Genomic DNA, 12307 nt, shown 5'->3' on the forward strand with positions numbered 1-12307 from the left:
TTTAATTTACAGAACAGGTGATAACAATATATAAAAATAAAGTTAACGTGATTGAAAATGTAAAAAAAAAAACATTTCATGCAGGCTTTGTCACAGCCGGGGGGGTATGGCATGGGCTGCATAGACAGAAACAAAAGCAATTCAATGAATGTAATTCAGCATAAGCAATCATTTTGGAATTTCATGTTAATCCATTTTGTGTAATTTATGTAAATTCTTGGTTTATTGATTATCTAGTAACAATGGATGTGCTAAAATGACGAATTATAGTTAAATTAATAGGGAAAAAATTTAATGTAATCAAATTTAGTGAATTATTTTAATGGTCTTTGCACAGTCACAACTGCCTGGACGTATTACAGAGAAACCTACTGAACAGCCTCAAGCGGCTGCTGCAGAGCTTGTGGGACGGGGAAGGCAGAGAGGAGCTCCTGCAGGTCCAGCAACCAAGGCAAAGACAGGAGGTACATTTTGTTGAAGACCGTTTACAACTCAATAGACATGATTTTAATTCTGTTAATAAATAAAAGTTGCTTTAAGTGGACCTGCCGTGCCAGGTACAAGTTCCAACTCTGTTTATGAGGTACAATTAATTGAACACTCCAGTATTCTAATTAACTATCTTTTACTTATTACTCTAGAATGATTTCAAGATTTTAGATTCCTGCATGCCTGTCCGGAGGTGCTGCAATAAACCCTGCAATAACTATTGCTGCATGTGATTGGAGGGAAGCAGGTCACCTAAACTGACACACTTTGATACACACACTCTCTTCCAGACACACATACACCAACTGATACTGCAACACTCACAAATTAATACTTTTATTTAAATTTAAATCCACCCAGCCTCCTTACCTTTGGAAGAGCTGGAGTGTATCCGTTTTCCCTGGGGTTCAGTGGGGCTGCTGTCATCTCTCTGCTCTGTTCCCTAGAGAGCTCATAACCTGGGAGATTACAGCTCCCTTGCCACTGCACTTAGTCAGCTACCTGCCTCAGCCCTTCTTGAGCCGACTGCCTGCCTTCACTTCAGGCAGCCAGTCACCATGGGGACCTGGGATTTGTCGAGCCCTGTTCTAAATTAAATCCTAATTATAATCCTAATCCTAAACAAATTCCTTATTAGTCCTATACCCATGGTGTTATACGAATTTCTTATGCTGATGTGAGCAGAGGAATTACTTTGCTGGATCGAATACTAATCATTAATCCAGTGCTCAACAAATCTCAGGCTGCCTTGGCAACTAGAAATTTTGTCCTGGCACCTTGGTTTGGTCTGCCTGTTCCCTCTGAGTCAAAGGCAAGCAATGCATCCGCATTGCTTGCCTTTGACTCAGAGGGAACAGGCAGAGAAGGAGCTGTAAAATTATCCACTCCAGCTCTTCCAAAGTTATGGAGGTTGGGTGGAATTAAATTAAAATTGCTCTGTCATAGACCTTAAACATCTTTTATATTTATATATAAAAGTAGATTATAAGACATAAGTACCATCAGCCCTGTGTTGTTTTCACAAGCAGGGTGAGGGCTCCTTATGATATAGGTACTCCATACAGCACTCATAGATTACTTTGGACGTATATTTTACTCTGGATTTATATTTTACTATGGACTTTCCATTTTATTATGTTATGGACATTTAATTAAGGGTTACATACATAATACATATTATTCTGAATACTGCATTTACGCACTATTTATTATCTGTATTTTATTCTATATTATTTTTTTATTTTTTAGCTCCTGTACTTACACTATATTTTATGGTGTACTCTATTTAAAGTGTTTCGAATCAATGAGTGTCTGTTGTCCCCTCCTCCGATCACATGGGAAAGGTGTTTTTTACTCACCTTTTTTCCCTCAACGTGGCTGGCCACTCCTCCATGGCTGAGTACTTAAACCTTGATCTCAGCCAATCCAATAGGGAAGCATTGGGAGACTGTTGCACATGCACGGCAAAATGCTGCGCTGTGCCGATCTGCTTCTCTTCATAGGGATGCCTTGAATTAATGTATCTCTCTGGGGGACATTCAGTGCCTCCATGTAGAGCGTAGAGATGCTGAATTTAGGTGCTGCACACTGCAGCACTGGACTAGGAAGCACCTCTAGTAGCCATTTGAGTGAAAGTCACTAGAGGTGTCCCTAGGCAGCAATATAAACACTGCCTTTACATTAAAAAGCCTTTAGGGACAAGGCTACATTAAGCTATAGTGGTTCTGGTGACTATAGCGTCACTTTAAGAATTGTATTTTTGGTGTTGGAAAATAAAGCTTTGTTGGTTAAAAACAAAACTTTCTCCTGATTTTCTAGCCGGCTCCAATTTCAAAGCAAATTTGTCACGCCCTGTCTTAATCTAATCCCAAAATATTCCTTCTGCTAATATTAGTACTTATATTGGCAAAGAGAATTATAAGCTAAATCAGACTGTTTTCAGCATGCCCAGTAAAAAAAAACGTGTCCTGCCGATAAGTATAGAATTTGCCATTCTTTTGTGATCTGTGCTGGGTAACTGGCAAAGCCAGCACTATTCAGAATGGCAAGCAGGGAGATCCTGTCAGGGTAGTTTAGATCCTTGGGGGTCTTCCAAAGAATAGAATGCAACACCAAGTTTGTATCAAAGGAGGTTTAAATCCCTTTGTAAAGAGCTGAGTTACATGGTAGTCTATGTTGAAATAAGACTAAGGTCCATAAAGTTTAACAGGGTACTATAGTGCCAGGAATACAAAGCTGTATTGCTGGCACTATAGCTCCCTCCATAACCATCACCACCCCCTACCTGTGGTAAGTAAATGGTTAAAAACACTTTATTTATTTACCTGATCCCAGCACCAATGTCGTGGTTCTGCCTCCCTCTCCAATCTATGTGTGAATCACTGCTTTCTTCTTGGGAAATAGCTGACGCTGGATGTCCTGATGCAGAGCGTGAGGATGTCCAGCGTAGATTACCGAACTAGGAAGCGACTCTAGTGGCTGTTTGGTAGACTTAGTGCTGCAATGTAAACATTAGTTTCTCTGGCCCCAAGTGCCATAGGGACACTGTACCCAAACCACTTCAATGAGCTGAGTGCATGTAGTGTCTCTTAAACCATGAAACGTTTTTATTTTCTTTTTTTAATGCTGTTGATCCAATAGAAGGAAAAAAACATCAATTGTCATTATGCCAAAATTAGCATTAGAATTTATGTTTTGCATTTTCCACACAAACAAAATATGAATGCTAATTTTGACCAGTGTTTGTGACTAAGTGGCTATTAAAAAAGACTGGACATACCCCATTTGTAATACCTTGGGTTGTCTTAATTTTGCAAGTGGTTTGCTTTTGAGAGATTCTCATTTACTCGTGAGATGGGGCTGAATAACAAATGTGTACTTATTTGCAGTAACCGCTAACAGTATTATGACATTTACAGTAAAAATGCCATGCAGAACTAAAACAAAATAACAGTTTCTTATTTCTCAGATATATTTCATTTATTTATTTTTTTTCATATTAAATTGTTTCTTATATAAATATTTGATGTGTAATGAAAGCCCTGTTTATCCTGAACAAAATGATATACAGGTAGTTCCCGACTTTACAAACAAGTGTAAGTCTGCGAAGACTACCTCCATTCCCATGTACCCTTCATACTTTCGGGGATCACATCATTTTGGACTTATAATAAGGTTTTGGACTTATATGCATAATTTTATGATTTTACCGCACCCTTCCTTTCTGTTTTGTGTTTCTGTATTTTATCTACTACGAGGGGATTAGGGGAACTCCCCTTTTTTAAGGTGTGCAGCCGTCTACTGTATATTATATATTTCTCTGTGGCAGCTTAGCGCTGACTCTCCTTGTTTTTTCCAATACACTGCATTCACTACACACGCACATATATTCTTGAAAACATAGAAAATTATGACTGACATGTATATTTTGTGCATTTACCTTAACCCCTTAAGGACGCATGACGGAAAATTTCCGTCATTGCAGCACTCCCCTTAAGGACGCATGATGGAAAATTTCCGTCATAAATGAAAATTAACCCCTGATTGCCGCAATCGTGGGGTTAATCTTCATGTAGTGTCTCCCTATCGGAGGCACACTACCATGGGCATTTTCACTAATTCAGCCCATGTGATCGCTCTGACCGGGAGTCAAAGTGATCACACGTGCTGCTGTGAAACCCTATCTGTTTCCCTGCAGCTCTGTGTGAGCTGTGAACAGCAGAGAGACAGATCGGTGCTGATCTGTCTCTGGCTGTAAAAAAAAAGTGTTGGTAACAAAATCCCACCCCCCCTCACCTCTTTCAAATAAAATTTAACCCCTTCCCTGCCCTTTGATCACTGCCTGCCGTGATCAAAATACAGATCACAGTATTTCACTGTGATCTGATTTTTTTTCTTTTAACCCCTGAGGGTTAACTTTTATTTCTTTTAATCCTCAGGGGTTAAATGTATTTAATTCTTTTAAATATTTTAAAATATTTATTTATTTAGCTAAGGTGGGTAGAAGTTAGTGGGGAAATTTGGGGATTTACGGTTAGGCTAGTTAGGGGTTAAAAGTTTAAAAAAAAAACAATAAAAAGTTTAAAAAAACTTCTGAAAAGTTTAAACAAAGTTTTAAAATAGTAAAATAAGTTGTTAAATGCTAAATAAAACTTTTTAAAAGTTAAAAAAATTTTTAAAAAGTAAAAACAAATTTAAAAAAAGGGGGAAAATGCGTATTACCGCTACACTTGGTACAGGCTAGCGGAAAAAAATTATACCACGGTAAGGTTTCAAATATGCCTTTTGAAACACCCTGAGGTGTCTTCTTTAGGAAATGGTATGCCTTTATGGGGTAGCTGGAATAATTAACCTACAAACAAACCTCCAAAGTGGGGTATGGACACAGCGTAAAAATGTAAAGTTTGAAAAAACTTAAATGGCTGTGTCTCAAATGTGCCCCTTCAATGTCCGCATATACCTGGCAAAGGTACATATGGGGGTATTGCTGTGCTCAGATGACACAGCTGAGCAAGATAGGAAGTATTGTATAGCTGTAGCACACATAAGGTTTGCAAAATACACAGTAGAAACTCACGGTGTGTGTCAAAAAAGCAGAAAAAATGCTTATTACCACTACACTTGGTACAAGCTAGCAAAAAATTGATCCCCCACTAAGGTTCAAAATATGCCTTTTGAAATACCCTGGGATGTCTTCTTTAAGAAATAGTATGCTTTTATGGGATAGTTGGAATATATAGCCTGCTAAAAAACTTCAAAGTGGAGTAACAACACAGCGTAAAAATTCAAAGTTTGACAAAACCTGCAATGGCTGTGTCTGAAATGTGCCCCTTCAACGTCCCCATTTAACTGGCAAAGGTACATACGGGGGTATTGCTGTACTCAGACAACATAGCTGAGCAACATATGTAGTATTACACAGTCGTAGCACACATACGATTTGCAAAATATACAGTACAAACTCACGGTGTGTCAAAAAGGCAGAAAAAAATGCTTTTTACCACTGCACTTGATACAAGCGAACGGAAACATTATCCCACGCTAAGGTTCAAAATTTGCCATTTGAAATACCCTTGGGTGTCTTCTTTAAGAAATAGTATGCCTTTTTGGGGTAATTGGAAAAAGCAGCCTGCTGACATATTTAAAAATAGAATACGGACCCATTAAAACTCTCCGTAAATTCACACTTAAAAACCTGAACTTATCACATTTCTTTCACAGCACTGTAACTTCACAAAATAGTGTCTGGGTCATACATTGGGCATATTGTTTTAGTCAGAAGAGGTAACTGATCATACTTAGGGGGAATTTATGACAGTGGCACTTATCAAATGTAAGAAATACCCAGCGAAAATGCAACATGTATGTAAAAAAATTTTTTTTTTTTTCTCACCACAAAATTTGAAATAAATTGGTGAAAACATGGTGGCAAGTTAAGGTATAATATATGCCTAATAACATACCATTGGGTGTCTGCTTTCTCAAATGGAAGGCCTTTATGGGGTTATTTGAACAGTCAAATGGCTATAATGCCACAAATTCAGACATATGACCATCTATGAAAATTCCAACTATAGAAACTGAAATAGCATGGTCTCCTATATGGCACTGTAGCTTCACAGAATAGGGGCAAAGGTATACAATGGGGGTATCGTTGTACTCAGCAGATGTAGCTGAACACAATATGGGGTTCTGTACAGGGATAGCACACACTAGATTTGCGAAATACACATTACAAAAACCTTGTTATATGTGAATATGCCAAAATAGAGAAACACCATTTTACTCCAATATTTAGCAGAGATTGGCGGTGAAATGGCTACGCAAAAAGTGTCAAACTAACCTTAGGTAAATAGCCTGTGATGTCTACTTTATATAAATATATACTTTTGTGTGGCAATTTTGTTTCCTGTAATGGGTATTAAACTTCCAAGAAAACATACCAACTTCTAAAATTGTTTCACATTGAAATTTTATTTTAGACCTTGTAGTTTGTGACCTGTAACTTTCAAAATAAACTGAAATCCTACACATATTATGTACTTTGTAAATCAAGACACATAAATTAATTGATTTTGAATTACTTTTCCTAAGCTGTACATATTATGCACACATTATTATTGCCGAAACGTGGGGAAAAAAGCGTTTTTTTTTTTGTTTTTTCCACATTATTTTGCATTTTTTTGTAATAAATGAGAATTTATACATGTATAGGTCACATCAAATTAAAGCCCTTTTTGTTGTCTAAAAAACGGTATATAATATGTGTTGGTACAATAAATGAGAGAGATGCAAATTGCAGTTGAACACAAACAGCAAAAAATGCTTGTGTCCTTAAGGGTATGTCCAGCTTCTGAAGCTGTGTCCTTAAGGGGTTAATAAAAAAGATTTGCAAAATAAATAAAATAAACATGTTCAGTTAACAGTAGATTTGTGTAGAAAAAATCTTTATTTTTTTAAAATGGTAAATGTACAGAATATCGATACGTTATCGGTCGATCCCTTATTACAACTACACCATAAAGCCATACCATTTCTTAAAGAAGACATCCCAGAGTATTTCGAAAGGCATATTGTGAACCTTGGCGTGGGATCATTTATCCGCTAGCTTGTACCAAGTGTAGTGGTAATAAGTGTTTTTTTTTTTTTCTGCCTTTTGGACACAAAGTGAGTTTGCACAGTATATTTTGCAAATCGTATGTGTGCTACGACTGTGTAATACTACATATGTTGCTCAGCTATGTTGTCTGAGTACAGCAATACCCCCGTATGTACCTGTGCCAGGTATATGTGGATGTTAAAGGGGCACATTTGAGACGCAGCCATTCAGTTTTTTAACTTTGACGTTTTACACTGTGTCCATGTTTCATTTTGAAGTAGTTTACCTCTTTGGTTATTCAAACTTCCCACAAACACATACTTATTGATTAAAGAATACACCCTGGGGTAATTCAAGAGGCATATTTTGAACAATCGCGTGGGAGCATTTTTTCTTTATTTTGTTCCAGGTGTAGTGGTAATGAGCTTTTTTTTTTTTTTTTTTTTTTTTAAATTCTTTATTTTTGCGTGCAAGATATTACATGCTAGCCGTGTTGCCACAATAGCAGTCACAGGCTTATTGTCATCATACATGGTCATACATGGCATACAGAAGATCTGCACATTTTTATATTATTATTATTATTATAACATGTAGATATGCAGTGCTCCAACATTATTCACCAAGTGTATTGGCAGATCTAGCAATTGGAGCAGAGTATAACAAGCTTAGTTTGAATTAAATGCAGCTTCACTAGTGTTTGTACCTCATAGTGGTAAATGGTTACAGGCTATGGTCGCGTGAATGTTTGGTCTCTATTGTGTCGTTTGGGCTGTACGTTTGTTCTTTATCTTAGTCTGCCACGGGTGCCAACGTGTGGTGTGTCTGGTCTGCCGGTACTCCCCTAGATAGGTCTGTGGTCCATGTCAGTAGTCGTGGGGGTTGTCATGGCCTGTGTGTAATATGATCGTCTGTGGTGTCGTGAGTCCGTCAAGCGCTGTGTTGTGGTATGTGCGTTAGATGCTCTCTGGGTACTAATGGTATTGCTTGGTTGTCAGGTAAGTCGATGGGTGTGTGGGGCTGCGAGTGCATTCTGTGGTTTCCGCTACTGCAAAAAATGAATCCGCTCACAAGTGCTGGGTACAGTGTCCAGGGTTAGCCGATGCCTAGGCTTGGTAGTGGCGAGCGTAGGGGGCCGTAGGCGGTGTAGTAGCAAAGTTCTGGTAAACCCTCCTCAGGGCCCTGGACTGTCCTGGGAACCCGCAGCCGCGAACCGCCGGTGAGGGACGCTTTCTTTCTTGTGTAGGGGTTATCGATGATCCTGGCATGGGGTCTCCTTCTGTAGCATCGAATCTTCCGCACCTGTAGCTGGTGTGTCAGGGGTAATCCCACGGTTGACTTGCATTTGAATGGGCTCAATTTGTGACTGTGTGTGCACTGTGCAATTGAAGTGCCCGGGTGGGACCTCCACGTTTCCCGCTCTTTGTCTCTCCGCCTGTGTGTCATTGCCGGTGCTTGTAGCCGCTTGGGGAGGGTAGCTGGCGTGTCTCGGAGGCTTGTAAAGTTTGAATGTCTGTTCTGCCGTTTGGGTGCATGGACGTTCAGTGGTGGTTCACTCTCTGCCTGCGCTTGTGGCTGCGTGGTGTCTGCCATTTTGGTGCGCGCCATCTGGGTCTTAGTTTGCGGTTTAGTTTGAGCTGGGGTTTGTTAGCATTTGTCAGCATTGGTCGCCCATGGGGACCGGAATATCCCCCACCGGTCCAAAGGGGGGGGGGGGGGGGACACAGCAGGACGCCGTTCGGAGAACCGGGGGAGCGGCCGGCTCACCCCGGCTCAAGCTCGTGTAGGCCCCAGACCTTGTTCAGGTTACTCCAGTGCCGTACCGGGTCAGAAGCGGTATCACCGTGTGCGCCCTCATCTAGTGAGTATAGTGAGCTTCGATTTGGAATGGTGGCTGCTGATGGCACGGAGTTGGCTCCGAATTTCTGGCCCAGATGCCAGAGCTCAGACGGGACACGTCTGATCTGTCCAGCGGTCAGGCTCCGCCCCCCGGTAATGAGCATTTTTAAATGTGTTTTTTTTTATTTTTTTTTACTTTTAAAACTAGTTTTTAAACTTATTTTGCTTATTTCATTTTTTAAACTTTCTTAAAACTTTCTTAATTTATTTAATTAATTTAAATATTTTAAAATTTGTTCCCGGGGCAGGGGGCAAATTTGGACCTCCTTTTTCATATTTAAAGTATCCCCTATGGCGGGCTATGTTCTCACCTATTATTTCACAGGCCTCATCCCCATGGAGGTCAAATTGTCCCCATAAAATTTGTATTTAATTTTACTTGTGGCCAGCTGCCTCATAATTAACCCATGTGCCATCAAGGGTTTAACCATTTACCTGCTGTCTCACAGAGATGCCAGCAGGCAATAGTTCAGATTTTTTTTTTTTTAATTCGGGCCCTGATTTAATTAATTGGTCCAGATTTCAACTATTTGATGGTGTTCATCAATTCCTTCATCTGTGTCTGAATTTTTCAGTCCCAATGACCCCGTACAGCAATGAGTAGTTTTTACCCTTTTGGTACAGGCCCATTTGGACTTTATTGAATAACCCTATTGGTTAACTACTCCGTGTGACAGAAGCTCCCCTGCCATGGCCTCTTGGAGAGGCTTGAAGGCCAGCATCTTGGCCTGACTATGAACCTGGTCCCAAGAGCCCCTAAAAGGGGCTTGTGATAGCATTTGAAAAACAAACTATTCATCGTTACTTGATAACTCTGCAGACTTAATTGAATGCTGGTATGCAAAATAGGGCAACCAAATAAGCAGTTAAATGTATATATTGTTCCTTTTAGTGTTTGAAAATGTTGCTTGCGTTTGATATAGTTCATGTATTAATTATAATTGCTCGTTCTCCAATTTTCTATATATTTGTATTTTAAATGTTTGTCACCATCACCACATGCCTTTAGGGACAATTCCTTGTCCAAAATAAAGAATGCTATGTTCGTTCCTTTTGGAACTATGTGGATTTGTTGAGGGATCCCTGTAATAGTCTTTTGACCTGTTGACTGACTGCATTGTCCCTGTAGCCTGGGACTAGTGCAAAAGTGCTAAGCCTAAGCACCTTTGTAAAGGCAGTAGCTAATCACATTACAGGCACAGATGTGAATACATACCTTGGTAAAAAAAAAAAAAAAAAAAAGAAGAGCCAATAACAGAGGGGACGACACCTGCCTGGAAGAAGAGAACTGCAGCCTGGTCAGGTGGAAGAGTACCCACGGTAACTGGGTCTGAATTGCTCCAGAGTCCCCTATAGCAGTTTGGAAGCGAACCTTGCAGAGGTACTCAGAGTACAGGAGCTCTGTCACATTCAGATTGTACAATCTAAAAATAGAACAGAAAGGAGGGACTAGTTTGTCAAAAGGTAAAGCTTCTGTGTTTTATTAATTTGTTAGTGTCGGTTTTGGGAAATAGATATTTCATACATCTCGGTCTGGTATATGGCGCATCCAGCAGGCACTAACTACTTATAGTTTAATTTCTGTACTGCTGCACAGAGCATGGTTGTAGTTCAATGAACAGCATACACAAAGAAAAATAGACATTTACAAGGCTACTTAAAATCACCTTTCTACGCAAATAAATGAGGATTCCGTTCCACCATATGGCCATATTGTGTTAAAGGACCACTATAGGCACCCAGACCACTTCAGCTCAATGAAGTGGTCTGGGTGCCAGGTCCCTCTAGTTTTAACCCTGCAGCTGAAAACATAGCAGTTTCAAAGAGGGTTAAAGGAACACTATAGTCACCTAAATTACTTTAGCTAAATAAAGCAGTTTTAGTGTATAGATCATTCCCCTGCAATTTCACTGCTCAATTCACTGTCATTTAGGAGTTAAATCACTTTGTTTCTGTTTATGCAGCCCTAGCCACACCTCCCCTGGCTATGATTGACAGAGCCTGCATGAAAACAAAAACTGGTTTCACTTTCAAACAGATGTAATTTACCTTAAATAATTGTATCTCAATCTCTAAATTGAACTTTAATCACATACAGGAGGCTCTTGCAGGGTCTAGCAAGCTATTAACACAGCAGGGGATATGAAAATCTTAATTAAACAGAACTTGCAATAAAGAAAGCCTAAATAGTGCTCTCTTTACAGGAAGTGTTTATGGAAGGCTGTGCAAGTCACATGCAGGGAGGTGTGACTAGGGTTCATAAACAAAGGGATTTAATTCCTAAATGGCAGAGGATTGAGCAGTGAGGCTGCAGGGGCATGTTATATACACCAAAACTACTTCATTAAGCTAAAGTTGTTCAGGTGACTATAGTGTCCCTTTAATCCAGCCTCTAGTGGCTTTCTCAATGACAGCCGCTAGAGGAGCTTCCGTGATTCTCACTGTGAAAATCACAGCGAGTAGATGCTGGACATCCATAGGAAAGCATTGAGTAATGCTTTCCTATTGGCGGTTTGAATGCGGATTCGGCGCTGATTTCTGCAGGGAGAGGTCACCGACGCTGAGAGAGCCCGGCACTGGAGAAAGGTAAGTGGCTGAAGGGCTTCTAACTAGGGATCGACCGATATTGATTTTTTTAGAGCCGATACCGATATTCTGTGAACTTTCAGGCCGATAGCCGATATAATTTGCCGATATTCTGTACATTTACCATTTTGGAAAATAAAAACTATTTCTAAAGGTAAATGCACAAAATATACATGCCACGTGTAGTGGATGCAGTGTGTTTATACAGGGGAGCTGTGTATGTTTGTGTAGTGTGTGTGTAGGGGATGCAGTGTTTGTTTAGTGTGTGTGTGTAGGGGATGCAGTGTTTGTTTAGTGTGTGTGTGTAGGGGATGCAGTGTTTGTTTAGTGTGTGTGTGTGTAGGGGATGCAGTGTGTGTTTGTGTTGTGGATGCAGTGTGTATTTGTGTAGTGTGCGTAAAGTGAATGCAGTGTGTGTGTAAAGTGAATGCTGTATATACTAAATGCAAAGTGTGTGTGTTTGTGTAGTGTGTGTGTATAGTGAATGTAGTGTGTGTTTGTATAGTGTATGTATATAATGCAGAGTGTGTATTATATAAACACACTACACAAACACACACTGAATTATATAAACACACTACACAAACACACACTGAATTCACACTACACAAACACACTGTATATAATGCAGTGTTTATATAATGCAGTGTGTTTGTATAGTGTGTGTATAATGCAGTGTATTTGTATAGTGTGTGTGTATATATAATGCAGTGTGTTTGTATAGTGTGTGTATAT

The 12307-nt window shown here is 39.6% G+C and overlaps 1 protein-coding gene across 1 annotated transcript in view; it reads left to right on the forward strand.

The window, feature by feature from the left end:
- Positions 1-12307, forward strand: part of PIWIL1 (piwi like RNA-mediated gene silencing 1) — a 129319-nt gene that overhangs the window by 30940 nt on the left and 86072 nt on the right. The window contains exon 4 of the mRNA XM_063456421.1: positions 338-464. Coding sequence (XP_063312491.1) covers positions 338-464 — 127 coding nt within the window. The remainder of the gene's footprint in view (positions 1-337; positions 465-12307) is intronic.

The sequence above is a fragment of the Pelobates fuscus genome, chromosome 5 (genome assembly GCF_036172605.1).
Source record: "Pelobates fuscus isolate aPelFus1 chromosome 5, aPelFus1.pri, whole genome shotgun sequence".
NCBI classification, from domain to species: Eukaryota; Metazoa; Chordata; class Amphibia; order Anura; family Pelobatidae; genus Pelobates; species Pelobates fuscus.